Source organism: Paecilomyces variotii (genome assembly GCF_004022145.1).
Source record: "Paecilomyces variotii strain CBS 101075 chromosome Unknown C8Q69scaffold_11, whole genome shotgun sequence".
NCBI classification, from domain to species: Eukaryota; Fungi; Ascomycota; class Eurotiomycetes; order Eurotiales; family Thermoascaceae; genus Paecilomyces; species Paecilomyces variotii.
Window position 1 is genome coordinate 39409 of NW_021167150.1, and position 21238 is coordinate 60646.

Sequence of the window (21238 nt, forward strand, 5' to 3'; positions counted from 1 at the left end):
GTAGACCTCCACAGCTTCGATGGATTGACGTCTCCTGGTCGTTTTGGTTCGAGACAGAGAGATGGATGGATGAATCAACGGACAGCTGGTCATCCACGGCCATGGGCTGCCCAGGGACATTCTATGATAGCATTATTATCGATATTGCAGCAATCTACAGTAAAGAGATACCGAGAATCATAGAATCGAGCCATAGATACCCCGCATTCAAGAGACAGTTGCGATCTGGGACAAAGATAGATGATAACTAGTTGTCAGGATCATAATAATTAATCAATCATCCCCCACAAAACATTCACCATCACATCACATCACAACAACAATAATACATAACAATGAATATCATTATTATCGGAAAGAAAGGCGATGTCTCCTTTTCCCACCCGGCTTCTCGCTTTCCGCCCTGGTGTGACGCCCGCCCGCGCTCCGAGGGCTCCATGCGCATCAGGATTGGCTGTCCCAGCATTATTAGTTAAGCTCGCCTTCAAGGCGCCAGAGATCTGATAATAATAATAATAACTGTCCTTTCTCCAGTCCATCAGTCTTCTTTCTCTCATTGTCGCCGTCCATTTCATGCCTCAATTATTACTCTGGACGTGAGACATTGAACGCGCCAACTCTTGTCTTTTTTCTTTTCGTTTTTAAACCCTCCCGCACTACCATCCCCCTCCGGGTCTTCTCTCGACCACCGGCGCAGCCATGGATATCGTTCTCGAGGTCTGGGATACCTTCATCGGGGATCGCATGTACTCGGCCCTCCTTCCAGCATCGTTGTCGTCCACGGTTTCGTTGCCTGCCGCGTTCAATGGCGCCAACAATACCCTCGCCTTGTTCGGGGAGCCCGACTCCTATGTCTATGAGCCGGCCACCCAATTCTTCCGCCTCGAGCCCTCCAAGTACGCATACATGAGCGCCTGGCCAAGAGACAATATCTACCGTCAATCAGTCAGCTTCTTTTTGATCACATGGTAAGTCGCCATGGTGCGCCGCGCCCCTGACGTGCGGCACCCACTAACCGCTGGTTCCGTTAGGATCTTTGGCATCATTGTCTACTTCATCTGCGCATCTCTATCGTACATGTTTATCTGGGATAAAACAACTGTCAAGCACCCCAAGTACCTCAAGAACCAGATTCGCAAGGAGATCAGACAGACCATGGAGTCCATGCCCTTCATGTCCCTCCTGACCGTCCCTTTCTTTGTCGCGGAAGTCAGGGGCTACGCCAAACTCTACGACAGCGTCGCCGAGGAACCCTTCCCATTCTACAGCATCCTGCAGTTCCCTCTCTTCATCGCTTTCACCGACTTCTTCATCTACTGGATCCACAGAGGCCTGCACCACCCGCTCGTCTACAAGAGACTCCACAAGCCTCATCACAAGTGGATCATGCCCAGTCCATTCGCCTCCCACGCATTCCACCCGCTGGATGGCTGGTCCCAGAGTGTCCCGTACCACGTCTTCCCCTTCGTCTTCCCGCTTCAAAAGGTCGCCTATGTCGTTCTCTTCGGCTTCATCAACTTCTGGACTGTCATGATCCATGATGGCGAGTATGTCGCCAACAGCCCGGTCATCAACGGTGCTGCGTGCCACACCATGCACCACCTGTACTTCAACTACAATTACGGACAGTTCACCACGCTGTGGGACCGCCTGGGAGGCAGCTACCGCAAGCCCAATGAAGAGCTCTTCCGTCGGGAGACCAAGATGGCCAAGGAGGAGTGGGAGCGACAGACCAAGGAGATGGAGACCATCCTGAAGACGGTCGAGGGCTCCGACGACCGCCAGTATTCGGCGGACGCAGACACGAAGAAGACCCTGTGATATCAGACTCGATCTCCATGCATTGGTGGCGGGGCGGAGAGCACAAAAAAAGAAAACGGGGATGGAATGAGTTCCCGTGGCCACCACCCAAAGCGCTTATGATGCCTGCGCTTTGCAGCAGCCAAGACGCGCAATTGGCGGTTTTGAGCTTTGTTACGAGCCTTATGTCGACTTTCCGTTTTATTATTTTTGTATCATAACCATTACTCGATTTGTAATTAGATTAGATTATTCCACCTCGGCGCATATCGTCGCTGGATAGCTCACCGTGCTGATACGGTCACTTGGGACCAACGGAACAAAATATAAAACCCACTTAATAATATGCTACTACAGTTGCCTGCATTATGAAGACTCGTAGAACACATCCTTAATTGGTAAATTGGTATATAAATCTCATAAAAATCTATCCTAACGCGATGCCCAACAAACGGCTACTACTAGGTACATGTGAATAGTAGCTCATAGCTTCTGAACTCTCTCAGTGCGGTTATTGAGCTTCAAGAACCAATCCAGATACTTCTCCTGCAGAGCGGGCGCCATGCCCGTGTCAGCGTAAGTAGGCGGCTTTCCACCATTGAGATAAGTCGCGATGGCAGTGTCGGCGTGAGCCTCAGCATCATAGCCGTAAACCTCCAGCACCGTCTGGGGATCACCGTAGAGGTTGCTGCTGCGGACGTAGTATTTGCCTTCGAGTTCAGGAGCCATGACGGCATCACGGGCCTGCTGCTGAGGGCCGTCGGGCAGATGCCAGATGGCGCCGTTGAGGAAAGAGACCTGCTGCTTCTCAAAGGCCTTGGGCATGCGCTCCTTTTCGTACAGGTTGACTGCCTCGCGGAGACTGAGCTTGCCGTCGACCACGGCGCCAATGCACTTACCCAGGAACGCGCCGTCTTCCATCGAAGTGGCGGCTCCCTGGGCCATGTGGTTCACCATGGAGTGAGCGGCGTCGCCCATCAGGACGACGTTCTTCTGGGGAGATGACCAGGACTCGAGAGGGCCAGTTACCATCAATGGCCATCGGGACTATAGAAACAAAAAACAGTCAGCATAACGTGTTTAACATAGACATATATATATGTATATATATATATAGTCAAAGATGATGCTTCTCGGCCACACTCACAGTGTTAGGAATCATATCCACGATGCGCTTGATACGAGGATCAAAGTCCTTGTACTCATTGCGCATCTCTTCAATAGGAACATCCAACTGCGTAGCACGCAGCTTCTCAGGACGGTGATGAGACAAGACCAGGTTGAAGTCCTTGCCCGCGGAGATAGGATAAGTGATAATGTATGCATTGTGAGCCATCCAGACTTCCATAGTCAACTTTTCGATGAGCTCCTTGGCCACGGGGTCCTTTCGGATCTGCTCATACGGCACAATGGCACGGTACGCGCAGTTAGTCGTCGGGGGCTCCGGACGGACATCAGGGAAGAGCGTCCTGCGCACGACACTGTTGATTCCATCTGCGCCGATAGCCAGGTCGAATGTGTATTTGGCGCCCTTCTCGGTTTCCACGTTCACGGCACCATTTGCGGTCTGGTACTCCACGCGGCTGACTCGGGAGTCGATATAGATCTCCGCACCGAGCTTCCTTGCAACGGCAGCCAGACCGTCGTGGAGGTGAGCGCGGTGAACAACCCACCATGGCCGGGAGAGAGTCTGTTCCAGGGTTGCGATCTTGGTGTGGCCGACGAGGGTACCGTCTTTGCGGCGCATGTTCAGCTCTTCGAATTGTACAAGGTTGTCTCCGATGACCTCGGCGACGTTCCATCGTTGAAGGAGGACAGAGACATTGGGTGTCATTTGGATACCGGCACCGATCTAATTGTTGATGACCTTCCTGTTAGCCAATACGCTCGTATATGTATACATATATATATTATACACCGGTGGGCGCATACTTCACCGAGTTGCTCTGCGGCCTCCAGGACCGTTACTCGTGCACCAGCACGTCGAAGGGAAATGGCTGCGGCGAGACCACCAATTCCTGCGCCTATCAGGCCAACATGAACTTCGCGGGGTGCCTGTCTCTAGTAGTCAGAACGAAAGTCCGCACACGTTGGAAACTGCTGGGATAACTCACCATGATTGAGTTCTATAAACTTGATCCGGAGTGCGTGAGGGAGGTAAACAAGTACTGTACAATGGAACAACGACGAGCTTTTGCACTTGTCGAATTCTTTGCTTGCTGGTCTTGAAGCTGCTCTTTAAAACATTCGCCGACCATGCTATTTATTCCGCAGCTTATCTGGTGAGCTGGTATTCGGACGATCGGGGAAACCGGTTAGTCGGGGAGTTAGGGAACGGGGGGGTTCTTTTCCCCTCTCTCTACCAGGAGATCCTGTCGAATCTCGATGGAGTCGATTGCGAAATACCGAGGATATTCCTAGTCTCGGACATAAGAGGCGGCATATTTAGTTTTGAGTACAAGCTCCCTGTTTTGCCCCAGATTGTCATTATCCCACATCCGATCTATCCATTCTCGGCCGTCAGACAAAAGACCAGGGGTATCATATCATTATCTACTACTATCTACACTTGCAAAACAAAATCGTCGAAATGGTTCCACCCAGAAAGACGCTTACTGTGCCTCACTTGGGAGGGACCAGTGTAGGCTATCGGCTCTCTTCAGCTGTTCCTTCTAAGCCTACACTGGTGCTTGTAATCCCATTTACCACGACGGTCGACTACTACATTCCCGAGTTTGAGAACGCCGAGCTTACATCCAAGTTGAACTTGCTTGCTGTTGAGCCTCTTGGACATGGCGAAACCCGGACGAAGAGTGAGACCTTCACTTACTGGGACACGGCCCATGTGATTCTCCAGCTGCTGAATGCGCTTGGAATCGAAAAGGCTTTTGCCTTGGGTACATCCCAGGGTGGTTGGATTGCCGCTCGAATGGCCCTTTTGGCACCCGAAAAGGTTCTCTCCTCTAATATATATATATATATATATACATACATATTATCAATAACGTACTAACTGCCTTATACAGATCCAAGGGATCATCCTCGTTGGCACGAGCATGGATGGCGAAACACCCCGGACCCGCGACTTGGGATGCTGGGACGGCGCCGCTGCCACATCTGGCCTGGTCACATTGGGCGGGAACCTCGCTCCTGCGCATGACTTTGAACCTGGCGATGCGTACTACGACTTCCTCATGGAAATCGGCTATGGCAAGACGGTTCCTCGCCAGACCAGAGACTTCTGGGCCGAGACGATCAAGAAGATCTACCAGGGCGACGACGGCAAGAGGAGAATCTGCCAGGCTGCGACTAACCTTGCGACGAGGGATAGTCTGCATGCACGGTTGCCGTATATCAGATGTCCTGTGCTTTGGCTGCAGGTGAGTGGACTCTGTTATTTATTAAATATATTGCATTCTATAGGGAGTATCCGGCTAATTCGGCATTCATTCTGAAACTACCAGGGCACCGGCGACGTTGTCTTCAGCGCCGCGAACGCGCAGGAAGAAATCAAGCTATTTACGAACTCGAAAGAAGCGAAGCTCATCACGTTGAAAGACGGTGTTCACTTCCTCAGCTACACGCATGGGAAGGAATTGCATCAGAACATCCTTGACTTTACTAGCAAGTGGCAGGGTGCGGATCCAGCGAAGCTGTAAATGATTGATTTTGAGAAAAACTTCAACTAGGTAGTCAGCATTTCCAGTGCGACTTTGTGTGGATAGGACAGTGATTATTATTATTATTGATATCCCCCACGGTACTACTACTATGCAGTGATGAATGAAATAAATTTTTTTTTCAGTGAATTAGTCATATATGCATGAAATAAAAAAAAATAAAAATAATAATAGTTAGTAGTTGTATGTATGTAGAAGGACGATGTCGGCGGCACTGAGAAGCCGTCGGGCCTCGGGCCGACGGGTGTAGGGGAAGCTGTAAGTTACAGCTGTAATTATTCATTAATATTATTATTCATTATTATTCATGATTGATATTTATTACTCCAGTTGGGAAGTTCACAAACCGGCGGGTCTCTCCGGATGAGTTCGAGCTTAGAAGTGGGAACTGTACTATAGATAATGATGCAAAGCATCGATCCGATCGACAAGATGCAAAACTTGAAGCGTCACGCGGTGTTGTCAGTTAGTTACCTAGGTAGCTAGTTATCTATTTAACTAGTAGTTATTGTCGCCCATGGTTGTTATTACTTCCAATACTAGGTAAATAATATCCAGCTCTTCGACACTTTCCGTAACCTACTTAGTTAGCTCTTATTCTTAATAATGAATCCCAGACTGCGGGGTGAAACGGGGATGCGGGGAAAGGTTTTAGTCGCCTTACTTAATAATACAGAATAATAATAGTTAGTTAACTAACTAGTTCATCACTTTTTTTGCGGAGAAGAGCTTTTTCCGCCAGCGCGTCATATAAAACAAAAAACCAACTCCAAAAAACCAGCCCAATACAAAGACGAACCGTTCCCCTTCCCGTCTCTCCCCGTCCACCCCCGAAACAATCCAAAACGAATGCGCCAATTCCCCGCAAATACTACTTTCCCCAGATTATTGCTTCCATCCCGGAGACTTTTTTTTCCCTCTATCGTGCCTGATTTGATTGATGGGTCATGATTCCATCGTCGTCTGCGAAGCGGGACAACAGCGACAGCCCTAGCCCGGGCAGACAGGAAACATCCCCTGGTTTCCGACATCCCCAGCCCGATCGCAGCAGCAGCACCACCAGCTCAGCCCATCCCAGCAAGAGGAGGAGAGTCGCGTTGGCCTGCAGCACGTGTCGCAATCGCAAGTCACGTGTATGTATGTATCTTCTCTGGTGAGATCAGTTCGTTGTTGACCATTATTGTCATCTAGTGCGATGGCAGCCGTCCCAAGTGTTCGTTGTGCAGCGAGCTGGGGTGCGATTGTGTCTATCAGCAGGTCGGGTCTTCGTCTAACCTGACCGTCGGGAAAGAGTATGAATACCTACTTATATATATATATCCTTGTTTCCCTTGTTTCCTTTCCTCTCTTCTTCTTGTTCCTGCTTATACTTTGATCAAGAGCTGGCTCATCTAATCCGCCTTCCTGCCAGTTACGTCGCGCAATTGGAACATCGAATCGAGAGCATCGAGGAATTCATCCGACCCTTGCGCCAGGCTCGCGCCGCCAATGAGCCTGACAAGGCTTATTCCGTGCAAAATGGGGCAAGCTACACGCCAGATGACACCAGCCACTGTACGAGGGAAAGTGATTCCGTCGCGCATGTCACCTCCCAATCGGTCAATCCTAATGCAGGTGAGATGGGGGAGGTGGATGTTTCTGAGAACTCGATAGATGGCATGGGTGCGATCAAGTTCACCGATGAGGAAGACTGCGGTTTCTTTGGTAAGATATAACACTTGTCTGGACTGGCCAGCTTGAGCTAGTCGAAGAGACCTTTCGAGATGCGCGCTAACGACCGACCAGGCCCATCTTCCAATATCGCTTTCATGCGTCACATCTCACGGGCCATAGCTCGAGGGAACACGAGGAATCCCTATGGCCCTGCACTATCGCCCTACGACAGATTCGGCGGCGGCATGATGAGCGTCTCACGCGCGCAACCAACGACGGACAATCTCGGCAGAAGACGCAGCGGCAACGCTGCCGAGGGAGTGAATATCTACGCCTTACCCCCCGAGGCCCGCACGTGGAATCTGATCAGGAAATATTTCCTGAAGACCGGGCAGCTGTTGCCGTTCATTCACGAGCAATCATTCTGTGAGACGTACTTTCAGATGAAGAGAGATAATTTTACCAAAGTCCGCAGGACGTGGCTTGGCCTGCTGAATATCATCTTGGCCATAGCGACGAGTCTTTCCACGGAAGGCGACCTGCCGGCTGAGAAGAGGATCGAGGAGTCAGACATCTATTACCAGAGAGCCAATGGACTCTGTGATAGGGAATCCCGACGGAATACGAGTCTTGAGATGGGTAAGTGAATTGCTGGAATAGTCTATTCTTGATCTCACTAATTGATCCTCTACCAGTACAATACCTCCTTATATTAGGACAGTATCTGCAAGGAACGCAGAAATCGGTACAAGCGTGGACCACCCATGGACTCGCGGTTATCGCTGCCTTTCAGCTTGGTCTTCATTCTCCGGATGCCAATCAGGGCTTCTCCTCGCTGGAACGAGAGATAAGGAAGCGGACCTGGTTTGGCTGTATTATGCTTGATCGGTACGCTCCGATATTCCATCTGGACCACGGCACGCTTCCACAGGCTAACGTCAGATTAGAACTCTTAGTATGACATTTGGTCGACCCTGCATGATCCCCGAATCCTACGTCAAGTTGGGTATGCCAGTCAAGGATATGCAAATGCTGGGCCCTACACTGCAGATCGAACCAGGTCCGCAGAGAGACGCCTATTTCTTCACTGCTGCCATGTATGCCCCTGCTGAGATCTAGTATACGCAAGACCAAACCGCTAAATGATATCTACAGAAAACTTTACGTCGTCATGTATAACGTCATTGACAAATGCTACGGACAGAACTTGGGATTCGAGCATGCTCCGACAACCGTTCATGTGGTATCTCAAGTTCTCGAAGGCGAGCATCAATTGGAAGAGTGGCGAATACAGCTACTGCCCACGTTAGGACTGAAAATCTCACACAAGCCGTTCACGCCAGAAGATGCCGAAAGGATGGATCCAAACAACGTCATCGCGGAGCGATTCAACATTGTCTTGTTGCTGCGCTATCACAACCTCCGCATTCTGCTCCACCGGAAGTTCCTGGAGAAATTCCTCGACGCCTACGGAGCAAGCGACAGCGGAAACGAGGAGAAGAAACTCCTACAACAGGTAGGAATCAGCAGCGTGCACAACTGCGTTGAATCCGCTATCATGATAATATCGACCGTTCATACCCTCGCGTCATCACCAGGATGGAAGAGGGAACTGTTAGGAGCGTGGAACTATTCTCTATACTACAGTACGTCGAGACCCCTCTCTTCTCTATTCTCTCCCTCAGACTCACAAGAGTTAGCATTCAATGCCGGACTCGTCATCTTCGGAGCGCTACTCGTCTCCTCCAAAGAAAGTATCCACGACCCGTCTCAATGGAGCATCGTCGACCGAGCTCGCCCTTATCTAGACATAGCTGTCGATGCGCTGAAGCGGCTCGACAGCGGAAACCGCGTCATCGAGCGCTGCGTCGAATACCTCTCTCAAATTTCAGTCGTACTGATGGCTCTGAGTAAGTTTATATTCCTCAACCTCGATCCTTTAACTCCTCGTTGAGATAAAAAAAAAAAACACCTTTCTGACATCCATCTACCAATAGCTTCCAACGGCCCAATCCCCAACACCAGTTCGGGCATGTACCCTCCCAGCTACGGCCCCAATCTAGGCGCCACACCCACTTCTCAAAGCATGTCAAATATGCCGGGCCGATATAATTTCAACAACCAATCCCCCGTGGGCGTAGACCTCGGAGAATTCATGATCGATTCCGACTTGGATTTCCTAGGGAAGTTGTTTGATTTGAACCGAAATGTCGTGGATGCGCATGGTTTAGATAGTGCCGAGCCAACGGATGCGCAGAGGGGTTCTTTCAGTGTTGGATAAGGGTAAACATGTTTCTTTCTTCTTTCTTTCTACATGTTCATATTGATTACTTATTCGACGCGAATTAAAAGGGAAAGAGAAGGAATTTCAAGGGCAAAGGAGAAGGGAGTTCACGAGGTCTATTTCAATCCATTCATCGACGAAGTCATATATATTTCCTTCTTACCCTCGAAGATCCCCAATGCACATTATCAAGTAAAAATGAGGAACAAAAACACCGACAGATAGATCATTAAGCATATAAATAACAAGCCCCAAACCGTCCAAACTCACCATTTTTCTTCGTCTTCTTGCATTTTTTCGCTCCGTAGCGGTTTACCATTCTCGTTCACATAAGTGTATTGCTTTGTAGATAGATGTATTAGCGCGGAGCAGAACTATGTCCCTTGTTATTTAACAGGTGACGCATCGGGATCGTTATAAACGGGGTCTTTCGGACCAGGGTTTTCGTGGATCCAAACTGTCTGGATGGCGATAGACTTGGTCTCCGGAGTCCGTGGTAAGCCTAAGTAGCCTTGAGAGTTGCGATTTCCGCCCGCGCCGCAGTCAACTTCTCTCTGAGCTGAATTAAGGCGAGCCGAAGCTGCCTGTTCATGGTGACATCCGCGGTAGAGCCCATCCTGCTGTCGCTTGCTGAAGATGTCACTGACTGGTGCGACGCTGAAAATGCTGTAGAGCCTCGTCGAAGTTCATGTGGGGTAAAGTAACTAGCGATAGGAATGAATAATAATAAAAGTCAAGGTAAAACCGATGGTGGCATTTGGACCCATTTTCCTCGGCGGTGATGAGGGTGACTACTTATGGTAGGTACTTAACGAGGGTGGTGGAATAATAATAATTTCTCGACCGTTAACTCGATTCCATCCTTTGTTTCCCACGAGACTTGATCCCGCTCCACTCTTTCTCCTCCTAAACCGAAGATTTTTTAAAATGCGTGCATATATCTGTCCTTGGGCATTGAATTCGTAGGGCCATTTCGCCGCCCAGGCACACGGACACTATTTTCACCATGACGTACACCCACGCATTATATAAGTAGTTAGCTTGATATGCTGTGTTGGGGTGGGATGGGTAGCTGTAGATTTCTGGGTCTCATAGCGTGTTGACGAGTTTCCAAGAGTTAAACGAGACAATATCACGGCGTAGGATGCGGTTCTTTACCAGGACCATCGTCGAACTGCCATACTGAGATATATCAAGATGACAATCTTGCTGTTTCGCTAATTGGCATAGTGGTACTTAAGACAGGAGTGAGAGGTCTGGTACTTAAAAGACAGAAGAGCAACCCGAAGTAGGTAGGATACCATTTTGAGGGGAATTGACTCCCTGGCGGATAGTTGTGCGTGAATTAGCTGGGGCAATATCCAGACAGACATAACATGGTCAATAATCCCAATAAACTCTTCTGTAGAAAGAAAAAAAAAGGAAAGAACAATATCCTACCCATCCCCTCCGACACGAAAGGTCGACCAAACAGCGCATGGAATGGCAGCACCAATTAGTTTTGACCCTGTCGTCGTGACGGCAATCTCCTGAATGCAATACAATATGCACGCTAGGTTGGTCCTCGAAAGACCCAGGATTGACATAGGCCTCTCTCTCAAGGTTTAAAGCTGTCCTCTCTGAAATAGTATCTGAGGATATTCAGCCAGGCATGGTCGACTTGTTCCTCGTACACGCCCGGTGTTAAACCAGCAAGACGTGTCCTCATAGGAGCGTTTCTCATGTAATCTGATGGCCGTCCCATTCGCGGTCTTCAACAGCTTCTTCTTTGGTAACAAGACAGGCTCTGGCTGTGTCTGTGCCCTTTGGCCACAGTACATTTGTCCGCTCACGGTTTGCTAGTAAAAGCTGCCATTCCCAGTCCTGTGAGACATATTGATAATCCCGGAGGACCAGATTCAGCATGGGAAAATCCCATCAATGATATCCCGAATCAATTTGGGCGTGTTTGTTTAGGGGGCCAGTTGAGGCGCGCAAGCTGCAATTTCTCGATATCGATACTTATCGATATCGATATAAGTATCCGTTCCCGGGTTCTTACTGTAAATTTCATCAAAACGACAAGCCAACATCTTGAACGTCTCCCTGCGAAATTATTGAACCACCACCACAAAGCATCCTGGGTGATAATTTAGGGATCGAAGCTTGAAATCATCCAATCTCTCAAATAACTAGATCTGGGTGAGACACCCGAATCTTGAAGGCGGGTAAGAGGACCTCTGCCCGGCCGGATCCCTGGGATCACAGTCCCAGATGATCAAGTTCTTGCCGGTCCCAACTTCGGAGCGAATCACCGCAACACCCCAAACATGCCAGCACTTCGTATCCCAATGCGGATCAGCGACCCAGTTTTTGCTGGGAGTGCTGCAGACGGCGAACCAGGCCTGCTTTCCCCCTTTCGGGGCTTTCCAAAAGAACGAGTATATATCGCGGACATTGATATCCGGCAACAAGTTGCATTAGTTGGTCTTTATTTTACCGTCTGGTAAGGAGAGCACGTGTGGATACATATAAGGGCCATCAGGGACCGTGTTGAAGTCAGACAGGAAGTCAGCAATGGTATCGGCTGAAGATTGAGGATCTCTGTCGGCGGGATAGCGGCCGTTTGGGGTGCAGCTTCAGACTCCATCGGAGGGTCTGAAGCCGGAACAGACAGAGTAGAGGCCATGGAGGACTGACTGATCGGTCAGGTACAGGTACATACATTCTTTTGCCCTTTTGCTTTGACCACGCTTTGGTCAAGGGTGACATCTCTATTCACCCGGGGAAGGCTTATAGATGCAAATTTCAGAATTATATAAATAAATAGCTGATAAGCGTATTCAATGGTCCCCCAGACAGTACTTTGAGAATAGATGTATATCAATAATCATTGTGAAATTTCAGGCTACTTCGATATCAAGGACTAGTATACGGATCGTCTTCGGATCTCTTCATTGCATGGTATGGCTTGAGAGAGAAAAAACGATAGTCAATAGTAAATCTGCTGGAAATGCAGAAAAAAGCATCATAAGCAGTAACTGGAAGTGGGCAAACATGCGTCATAACCATAACCTGTTGTTCAGACTGTTTATGATAATTCGAATGTAAATACGGGGTTTACCTCGCGTCTATATATAGAGAGAGAGAGAGAGAGTCAAGTAGACAACTACCACCTCCACTAGCCTACTAATTACATTAAATACAACAACCATTCACTTCCGCACCCCTTTAGGTTGTGATCAAGGGAAGATATCAAAGAAAGAAAACAAATCCCCAAGCAAAACTCCAAGCCGAGTATTTATTCATAAGCATAAGTGACAAACAGAAGACAAGATACAGTGTATTCAATAATCGCCCAAAGGGAATGAATGAATGCCTACCTCGCTAGGGAGGTGCTGGAATTCTCCTATGCCCTGCCTTCTCAGCATGCTTCACTCATGGGGATGGGATGAATACTTAGCCTAAGCTAATTTACTGGGGTCCAAGCATGAGGAGGTAAGGAGCCTCAGCGTTGTCAAGGTCAGGAAGTTAGTTATATTATTCATCATGCGGGCCAGTTCCATGTTTTGCTGCCTAGAGCATGCCTCTATCCCGACTTGGTTGTTCATGAAGAAAAGGAAATATACAAGGTCCATTTCACCAATGACAGAATATTTAAAGAGGATTTCCATTTCTGTCTGTCCCTCTCGAACCTTTCCTGATTTACGCTATCAAAGTACTGTAAAACAAAGAAAGAAACACAGACACAAGCTCAGGAGTAGCAGGTATGAAACCTTCAAAACTCGCAAATTCTTCTTCTCTTCTAGAAGAATGAAACATCAAGAGGAATCTTCCAAAGCACAGAGACAACGACAATATGAATACATTTTCGAGAGAACTGGAAAAGAAAATACAACCGATGCGTACAGAGAAATACAATGTAGACAGACGTCTCTCCTCATGTGAACTATGTTTTCCTTTTTCTGTCCCTTTCCTCTTCTAATGGCCAACACATTCCATGTCCCATGCTCAACTACGAGATTTCATCCGTGCCATCGGCTGCAGCGTCGGGCAGTTCCTCTTCTTTAGACTCCGGGGCGGGCTCAGTAGGAGCTGGCGCAGTTGTACCGAGAGGCTTTGCGTTAGCCATGGCTTCAGAGATGAATGATTCCTCGACAGCTGCTTTTCGTCTGAATACTCGCAACCACCGACGGCCCCACTGGCGAATGAGCTCGTCCTCTGGCAGGGTGCCACTTCCATCGCCTCTCTCCATGAGCTGGTCATTGTTACCGCCCGCGACTGAGACCAACGAGTCCTCCAGCAGCTTGAACAAGGTCTGCATATCGGCCTTTTCGCGGTTCAAAGTCTCGTCCACAACGCTGAGCTGCGGCTCGTAGAGGCCGGGCTGGATACGAGCGATGACGATCTGGCGAATGCGGTTGGTGACCTTTCGAATCGTGGCAGCGACCACCTCGTAGATGTGGCACTGGGCAAGGATCGTGCCTGCGGCCAGTCTGTCAAGAAGCGCCCACTCAATGACGGATAAAGGAGTCAAGATGGTATAGTTGAGGAGCTTGTCGACTATGTTGATGGCAATGCCGGGCTGGTCGGCCCAGTATTCCATAACTGAGGTGATGATCTGACGACGCGCAATAGGTGATCGGGGTCCAATCGCAAGAAGGCGTTCCTTGTTGCGTTCAATGCACGAGAGCACGTGAGACAGAGACTTGGCTCCGACAAAGCAGATCGACGTGACGAAAGCATCTGTCGAAGGAATCATAGGATCCTCCACTCCGTGTTCTTTCGCCTGCTGTTCAATTGCCTCGATGACCGGCTGTATTTCCTCATCGGATGCCTTCTGTCTGATAAGCTGCATAAGTTCCCTGCCCTCCTTGGCATAGGGTGTTGCTGAAGACTTTAGCATATACTCTGGCACAGCCTCCTAGTTGATGACTTACTGTCTACTGCGTATTTGAAGTCTGGTGTATCCTTCTCCTTGCCTTCCGTTATAAGTGAATGGTAAGGTTCCGGGAGCGTTCCCTTGATACGCTGCGCAAAACTCAAACGGATCTCCTTGTCAAGCGCGCCGTTAATAAAGGCCATCTTGGGATGGACAGCAGGAAGGTCAAGATCGTCAATCCTGTTCAAAGTTAGTATACGCTAGCAATGGAAGGGAAATCATGCGTCAGAACTCACCATTCTGTCCACTTCCATGTGAACCCAAAGTTACTCAGGTGATGAGCGAACCAATCAAGGAAGCGGTGGCATAACTCCAAGTCTATCGTCTCGATGTTACGATACATATAGCGAATAGCACGTCCCAGACTGGGCGCAATGGCAGCCGGTGCAACCTTGCAGCACTCCGTGAGAACAGAGTGGTAGTAGACGAGCTTATGTTCTGGGTTAGGAAGCTGGAATAGCTGAGAGAAGACAGCATCGACTGCCACATCTTCGGGTTTCCACGTCGTACGGTCTCCAGCGACCTCGCGCAATCTGTCAAACGGAGTGGCACGCTTGACAAAGATGTGGGGTGTGAAGTAGCAATCAATATCGATCAAGAACTTGGCCACCGCAATGCGATTGAAGTCCAGGATATTGATTGTGTCAACCAGTGCATCTCTCAAAAGAGTGGACGCAATATCCGCTCTCGTGGGGACAGTCACAAGATCCTGGCTGTCATAAACAGAGAAGTAGATTTCGGGGAAGATAGGCCTTGGGCCAGGCTTGACTGGATTCGGCACAGTGATCTCAGGGAAAGCATGCTTGGCTGCAGACTGCAGAGGATCGGGGCCATCGCTTTCTCCTTCAAGCGCGATCTTCCAGGGACGGGGAAGACATGCGAGTTCCCAGGCGTTTTTAGATTGTTCCTGGAGCTGGTTCTGCAGCAGACTTATGATGGTCTGCGGTTCATGTCCACCTTCTTCCGGCTGAGCGAAAGAGTCGACCAAAGCAACCAAAGTGTGAGGAGTTGAGGCAATGATATCCGTTTTCTCGAGGAGAGCAGAGGCGTGTGATTCAAAACCAGTGGCAGACGACGCCATCACGTACGGAATAGTGAAGAGGATGATCTTGACTAGCTCAAGACCCAGAGACTATAGAAGCGGTTAGTTACGTAGCTCGTAGATTTAAGGGGAGAAGAACCACTCACGTCTTCCGAAGAAGCAGTCTGTAGATCAACGGCACGTGCGAACAATTCCTCCAGAATGGGGAAAACTCCGTCTCCTTCATAGAGACCTTGGAGACAACCAAGAAACCTCAGGATCAGCTTGACTTCACGCCAAGCTCCAATGTTGATATATTTCTGCGCCGCCTCACGCGCCTTCTCGAGCACTTCCGTGGCCAGGGCGGAATTCTTCGAATTAGCAACCAAGATGATTGCTGCGACGAACGGGATCTTGAATGGTTGTTCCAAAACACTAAAGCCATCACATATCAGCACCAGCATAACCCCAGAAAGTCATCCTAGACACCCCATGCACTCACAGTTGAATCGAAAGTTCGAGGAAGCTGCTCTTCACTTCTTCATCTTCAAAGTTCTCCGTGACCATCTTCGCGATGCTCGCGACATCATCCTCAGCTCTTCTAGCGGCCTATTTATATCGCGCAACATTGTTAGCGCCTTCAGTCTCTCTCTCTCCAGCAGAACAATGGACGATTTCGTACCGATTCAGCAATTGTCAATAACTGTCTCCGAACTTTGGCAACCAGGGGCTCCTCATATCTGCGTCTCTGCTGACGACGGTCGAAATCATCATCGTCTGAAAGCGAATGTCAGCGATTGAAGAGTATTTTCCTCTTGTCGATTTCTCATAAGCGCCGGAGCTGACCTCTGTAACGTCTCTTGCGACCACCACCACCACGGCCGCCGTGGTTCCGGCGCTCGTATTCAGCCATATGAACCGTACCACCGCTTTTAACGCGACAGCTGGACTTGGGATATGTAGTTTATGCGACGCTGCAAACTCAGGTATAATGTAAACAGGGCGCTGGTAGCAGTATCCGTCCCGGATGCTTGCTCGAGACCTAGAAATCACGTCATATTAGAACGGGAATTCTGAACCCAGCTTTTAAGAACGTGCCAAAACTTACTAACCCTTGCACAATTTGCACTGATCACTGAGCTCCAATTCAAAGAAAGACGTATAATTTATGTGCTAGAGGCGATTCGAGGAGCAAACACGCTTAGCCCCGTCTGCTCGGATGTGGTCTCGTAGACGACAAAGGAAGCTGGCAGCAGGCCGGATCGTTAAAGAAAAAGCGCGCCTCCTGTACCCCGGCGACTCAATGTATAGTCCTCAATGCCTGGTGAGCACCACAAGGAATGAGTGTCGCCAATCCAAATAGTTACGCGCCAGTTCGAGCAGTTACAAGATCGGCGTTTTATATGACCCGTTCCGACACTGTCATAACAAAGCACGTGACATGAACTGTTGTTGTACAGGAAGTGTCCTCTTAATGCTATTACTATTATCGCCAAGGGTGCTTGGTAACTACTGCAAGACAGAAGATGCCAAGATTCAGCCATCAAGATCCAATAGACTAGAATGTCCTCGCATTTGCACCAGTCGCGTACTAGAAGCATCATCATACGGAAGCAGGTCAACGGCAACTGGTTATTCTTGATTTACCTCGCTATCACATCTTACACAAAGGGGAAATGCGATCAGGCAGCATTTTTGAAGTTCTGAACCTGCTCAAGTGAGACGAAATTCTGGAGAATAAGGCTATCCAGGATTTTAAAAGCCGCGGACAAACATTAATGCATATATGGATCGAGTCGAGGCAACGCAAATCATAGCAGTAGAAGTGGAACCGGTGATCATACATGTCTGAATGAGAGACCCGTTGGATAAGTTCTTCGGAGTCTCTAAATTGAAAAGGTAGCCGCTTTGGGAATTACATAACGTGCAAACGCCCCAATCAATAATGGCCTCCGGCCAAGCCAAGCCAAACGAATGAGGTTCAGGACAATAAAGGCATGAGAAAAAGGCAAACAAAGGAGAAATAGCGCTGCAAGGCCAGGGATCTCCAGATTACTGGCGCTTATATCCTGGCACATTCACAAACCGTGGCAAATATATTCGGGCCATGTTCCATATGACGAAATGCTCCGTGGGAAACTAAGTCCCCGTCCTCCACCCTGGAGGATCCTCATGCATTGTCCTCTGATGAACCCTGATGATCCGGATATGAAGCTAAGCAGACCTAAAACCCCGTAGGCAGACTTGCGCGGAAGGGGTATCACTTTTTCCTCCCAAAGGCCACTCCTCAAAGACACCTCGGAAACTCCACGCTATCACGTCACATCCCCCTCTGCATGAAGCTATAACGATTCGTTGCCCAAATTCCCGTCATGACATGGATGGTACTTTTTGCTCTTTTTCTTTCCTTCTCCCAGGGAATCGATTCCCAGTGGTACGCCAATTATGAGGCCTAAGCACATCTGAAGACTCGTTTCGAATCGAAAGACCGCCCGATGCATGAATGTGGGAACTCCGCGTGGCATGAAATCAGAGATGATTGCGCACCGTATAAGAGACAGCACTCCGAACAGGCGTGTACTTCGTTACGTCGACGCGTCTTGAATCAGTCGAGACGGGCCATCATTTCTTCCTTCGTAAGAGGCGTAAAGTTATCGATGTCGAGCCCGCGAGCCTCGAGGGCGGGGCGTGCGTGAGGAGGAACCAGCCGGCTATTCAGTGCCGGTGCAATGGAGAGTTCTAGGAGAGCAGTTAGTGACAGCTGATATTTGCACATGGAACAGAGATATATATACCGTGACGAGAGAAATCAAACAGCTTAGGGAGTTCCCTAGGCGGGTTGTTGGGGTGACGTGAGTCAGGCAAGCGCGTGTTTGGATCCCGCAGCTCGTCGAAGAAGGGATGGCACATGGCCTCGATCGCAGACAAACGCTGAGTTGGCGTGTATTCCAAAAGCGCCGAGATGAGATCGATGGCTTCGGGAGAAGCTCTGCGGAAAACCTTTGGAAGTCTCAGTCAGTACCTCAATGGGACTACGCAAATACGTATTAGAGCCTACCTTATTGAAGGGATGTGGCTTGATTTGAGGGAACTTGTGCTCCATGTAATTGGGGTTCATGGTCCGAATCTGCTCGCGAGTGGGAGTACCAAGAACCTTGATGATCTCCACAAGTTGATCGATACCGGATTCACCAGGGAAGAGTGGCTGGCCCAGCATCAATTCTGCCATGACACATCCAGTAGACCACACATCTATTTCCCGTTAATACGTCTGACCCTATCTCCTAAAAGTGGATACGTGGTAATTACCGATTTTTGTGGTGTAGTTAGTGGCACCGAAGATCAATTCTGGCGCCCGGTAGTAACGTGAACAGATGTAAGACACGTTGGGCTCATTCTCGACAAGGATCTTGGCTGATCCGAAGTCGCAGAGCTTCAGGATACCGGTATTAGGGTCTAGCAGCAGGTTCTGGGGCTTGATGTCTCGATGGCAGATTCCCTGCGAGTGAATGTATGCCAGAGACCGGAAGAGTTGGTAGATGTAAAGCTTCACTTCGAGAGTCGGCATGGTAGTCTTCATCTTGTTGAAGTACCTCGAGGCACGGTATACGGTCTCTGGGACATACTCCAGCACCAGGTTCAGATACACCTCGTCCTTCTGCAAGATACCCACGAAACGTTTGGTTAGCAACTCCATGGCCGGAACGACAAAAAGACATTGGCTCACATACCCTTTCCCCATTGGAGTAGTAGAAGGCTTTGAGCTCCACGATGTTGGGATGGCGCACGATCCTCATGATCTGCAACTCACGGTTCTATGGAGAAAGGCGTCAGTTCGGTTCAGAGCGTAGGGGGGTTATGCATTGTAGCTGCGGTATGAATCATTTGTTAGTCCTTACCTTGAACCGCTTGTCCTGGAGCACTCGCTTGATGGCGGCATCCTCACCACTTGGGGTCAGTTTGGTCTGAAAGACAACACCAAACGAGCCATTGCCGACGATCTTGCATTGTGTATATTGCATCTCCTTCGTCTCTCCGGTCAGTCCGTCTTGGACCTTTTCGCGTATGACCTCTGGTAGATCATCACAGGTATTGTCAGCGGAGGAGCTTCCTTAACAAGATGAGAGGGGGGGGAGGCATGTCAATTGCGAGAGAAAGGGATCCAATTCTTACCCCCCATGCGCAGGCTCGAGAATACCCCAGGCCGAATTTGTGACATCACGTGGGGTCTCGAGAGAGTTGGCGACAGATACCAAGGAGTGTTCTATATCGACAGGGCGGAGGACTGCACTTTGAGGGTCGAAGACGAGTCGAGGAAACACCAACGGTAGTTGAGCGATCCGTTTTGGGCAGATTGGAGGCGGTGGAGAAAGCAGCTCAGGTTGCCCTTTGGGTAGTTGAGCGTTCGCAGGTGGATGTTCAGGTGGAGGTGAAGGTGAGATGAAGGTTGGAAAGCGGGCTCGTGGGCGGACGAATTGCGGAATGGAAGGCTCAGACCAAAGACCCAGCAGTGTCAGGCTGGAGGACGCCAAGAGTGTAGCCACACGACTGCCCAAGGGATCCAATACCAGTGAATCGCACGGGATTGCGCACTCGCCTGGGCTGCGAGAGACGATCGGGGACGCAGAGGACTGTCGAGACGCGCTGCGTGGAGGTTTTGCTCACGACGAGCTTTGGTGGTGCAGTGTTCAAGCCGTTGGGACCTGAGAGGAGGGGATGATGGGTCTGGGTTGAAGAGAGAGGGCGAGCGAGCAGGAGGGCAGGTGACGTTGATGCAGCGACGAAGCCCAACACGGTAAGGCTGCAGGAACGCGGGAATCAGAGTGCCCCGTGGGAGCAGGAAGAGGGGGGGGGAAGAGAGCAAGTTGATCAGAGGTAGAACTGAGAAAGAAGAAGAAGAATGAGAAGCAGGTCAGGTCGGGACCAGGTAAGTGAAGTGCAGACAGACGAGCTGTGAGCAGTCGTAGAGTGAGTTGAACTACTATTCTGCCAGATGGGGTGTGTACTGTACGAGTAGGAACCGACGGTTTGGGGGGCGCGCGGGAGCGACTCTCGGTGGGTGGTGCGGGCAAAAGAAGAAGAACTGCTGTGGCAGTGCGGGTGGTGGAGATTGAATGTCAGGACGCAGTGAAGCAGACTTTCTGTTTACGGAATCTGGCAGTCACTAAGGAAGCCAAAATGATGGAGAGAGGATAGGGAAATTCGATGACGGTGTTTTTTTTTTGTGTGTGCGTGTGTGTGTGTTTGTTCCTTGTCGTATTATTATCGACGACCAACAACCGGGGGAAGCATGATGGCATTACAGTCACTTCGTCCGGAGGGGAGGCCAAAAAGAGGGGACGTGGAGTGGTGTCTCCTGTCCGGTACAATACCGTACCTGTAATTCATTACCAGCGGATGTTCTGCGGGAGAGCAAGGACCGGCCACAAGGGCGGAGGAGCCGGGGGAGGCGAAAACACGCAGAGGGGAGAAAACGGGGTAAAAAGTGAGTCTTTCGCAGCGCAGATTCAGAAATGACGGCGGTTCTGGTGGAGACCAACTTCGGGATCTGGAGTGCCTGAAGCAAGAGGCTTTTCTTTTCTTCTTCTTCTTTTATTATTATTTGTATTACCATATTACACTAGTTCTCCTGCCTTCCTGGGGGAAATCATTCAATCGCTACGGGTGGGAAATTCAAGGAAGAAATGACAACGTTTGTATGTACTTATGGTCCTCCCATGTTTTCCCTATTTCCCGGTCAGGCCAGAGCCGAATGCTGGAAGGAAAAACGCCGCTGATGACAGATGGACGGCCGGAATTAGTATTTACCATCATAACAAATAAGTAGTAAGTATGGTAAATCATCCCAAATCATCTGGAGAAGATCCCTGGAGAGGATC

The 21238-nt window shown here is 49.5% G+C and overlaps 6 protein-coding genes across 6 annotated transcripts; 3 read left to right on the top strand and 3 right to left on the bottom strand.

Annotated features, from left to right (window-relative positions):
* The first annotated feature begins 353 nt into the window (after nt 1–353).
* C8Q69DRAFT_476406 (sterol delta 5,6-desaturase ERG3) lies at nt 354–2152 on the top strand. Its single transcript, XM_028631259.1, has 2 exons — nt 354–968; nt 1032–2152. Exons 1-2 carry the CDS (start codon nt 700–702, stop codon nt 1819–1821), a joined length of 1059 nt encoding a protein of 352 aa, XP_028482452.1. The 5' UTR covers nt 354–699; the 3' UTR covers nt 1822–2152.
* A 30-nt stretch (nt 2153–2182) lies between these two features.
* On the bottom strand, nt 2183–3917 carry C8Q69DRAFT_530007 (salicylate hydroxylase; the record flags this gene model as incomplete). Its single annotated transcript, XM_028633714.1, has 4 exons — nt 2183–2847; nt 2948–3652; nt 3733–3855; nt 3888–3917. 4 exons carry the CDS (start codon nt 3915–3917, stop codon nt 2284–2286), a joined length of 1422 nt encoding a protein of 473 aa, XP_028482453.1. The 3' UTR covers nt 2183–2283.
* A 199-nt stretch (nt 3918–4116) lies between these two features.
* C8Q69DRAFT_71544 (Alpha/Beta hydrolase protein) lies at nt 4117–5609 on the top strand. The gene is made up of 3 exons (XM_028633952.1): nt 4117–4753; nt 4827–5180; nt 5265–5609. Exons 1-3 carry the CDS (start codon nt 4391–4393, stop codon nt 5457–5459), a joined length of 912 nt encoding a protein of 303 aa, XP_028482454.1. The 5' UTR covers nt 4117–4390; the 3' UTR covers nt 5460–5609.
* An 818-nt stretch (nt 5610–6427) lies between these two features.
* On the top strand, nt 6428–9414 carry C8Q69DRAFT_509391 (transcriptional regulatory protein GAL4; the record flags this gene model as incomplete). The annotated part of the gene is made up of 9 exons (XM_028633088.1): nt 6428–6613; nt 6672–6772; nt 6892–7184; nt 7266–7772; nt 7829–8021; nt 8081–8230; nt 8289–8779; nt 8834–9043; nt 9131–9414. The coding sequence occupies 9 exons, from the start codon at nt 6428–6430 to the stop codon at nt 9412–9414; spliced, it is 2415 nt and encodes an 804-aa protein (XP_028482455.1).
* A 3963-nt stretch (nt 9415–13377) lies between these two features.
* Nucleotides 13378–16483, bottom strand: C8Q69DRAFT_71719 (cap binding protein). The gene is made up of 8 exons (XM_028633954.1): nt 16472–16483; nt 16206–16401; nt 16042–16136; nt 15862–15968; nt 15527–15794; nt 14575–15470; nt 14337–14518; nt 13378–14286 (listed from the first exon to the last, which is right to left on the bottom strand). The coding sequence occupies exons 2-8, from the start codon at nt 16270–16272 to the stop codon at nt 13412–13414; spliced, it is 2490 nt and encodes an 829-aa protein (XP_028482456.1). The 5' UTR covers nt 16273–16401; nt 16472–16483; the 3' UTR covers nt 13378–13411.
* Nucleotides 16484–17700: 1217 nt separating this feature from the next.
* Nucleotides 17701–19688, bottom strand: C8Q69DRAFT_71621 (kinase-like domain-containing protein). The gene is made up of 7 exons (XM_028633953.1): nt 19533–19688; nt 19259–19431; nt 19091–19174; nt 18669–19017; nt 18418–18611; nt 18155–18359; nt 17701–18098 (listed from the first exon to the last, which is right to left on the bottom strand). Exons 1-7 carry the CDS (start codon nt 19576–19578, stop codon nt 17965–17967), a joined length of 1185 nt encoding a protein of 394 aa, XP_028482457.1. The 5' UTR covers nt 19579–19688; the 3' UTR covers nt 17701–17964.
* Nucleotides 19689–21238: the final 1550 nt, after the last annotated feature.

What these genes read in the sequence shown, in the direction of transcription:
- C8Q69DRAFT_476406 (XM_028631259.1), top strand. Translation starts at nt 700, where the DNA reads ATGGATATCGTTCTCGAGGTCTGGGATACCTTCATCGGGGATCGCATG. An exon ending in AGCTTCTTTTTGATCACATG is followed by an intron (nt 969 to 1,031) that starts GTAAGTCGCCAT and finishes TGGTTCCGTTAG; the next exon opens with GATCTTTGGCATCATTGTCT.
- C8Q69DRAFT_71544 (XM_028633952.1), top strand. Translation starts at nt 4,391, where the DNA reads ATGGTTCCACCCAGAAAGACGCTTACTGTGCCTCACTTGGGAGGGACC. An exon ending in CCCTTTTGGCACCCGAAAAG is followed by an intron (nt 4,754 to 4,826) that starts GTTCTCTCCTCT and finishes TGCCTTATACAG; the next exon opens with ATCCAAGGGATCATCCTCGT. An exon ending in GTCCTGTGCTTTGGCTGCAG is followed by an intron (nt 5,181 to 5,264) that starts GTGAGTGGACTC and finishes TGAAACTACCAG; the next exon opens with GGCACCGGCGACGTTGTCTT.
- C8Q69DRAFT_71719 (XM_028633954.1), bottom strand. Translation starts at nt 16,272, where the DNA reads ATGGCTGAATACGAGCGCCGGAACCACGGCGGCCGTGGTGGTGGTGGT. An exon ending in AGACTGCTTCTTCGGAAGAC is followed by an intron (nt 15,471 to 15,526) that starts GTGAGTGGTTCT and finishes CCGCTTCTATAG; the next exon opens with TCTCTGGGTCTTGAGCTAGT. An exon ending in ACATGGAAGTGGACAGAATG is followed by an intron (nt 14,519 to 14,574) that starts GTGAGTTCTGAC and finishes AACTTTGAACAG; the next exon opens with GATTGACGATCTTGACCTTC.
- C8Q69DRAFT_71621 (XM_028633953.1), bottom strand. Translation starts at nt 19,578, where the DNA reads ATGTCACAAATTCGGCCTGGGGTATTCTCGAGCCTGCGCATGGGGG. An exon ending in TAACTACACCACAAAAATCG is followed by an intron (nt 18,612 to 18,668) that starts GTAATTACCACG and finishes AACGGGAAATAG; the next exon opens with ATGTGTGGTCTACTGGATGT. An exon ending in AGCCACATCCCTTCAATAAG is followed by an intron (nt 18,360 to 18,417) that starts GTAGGCTCTAAT and finishes AGACTTCCAAAG; the next exon opens with GTTTTCCGCAGAGCTTCTCC.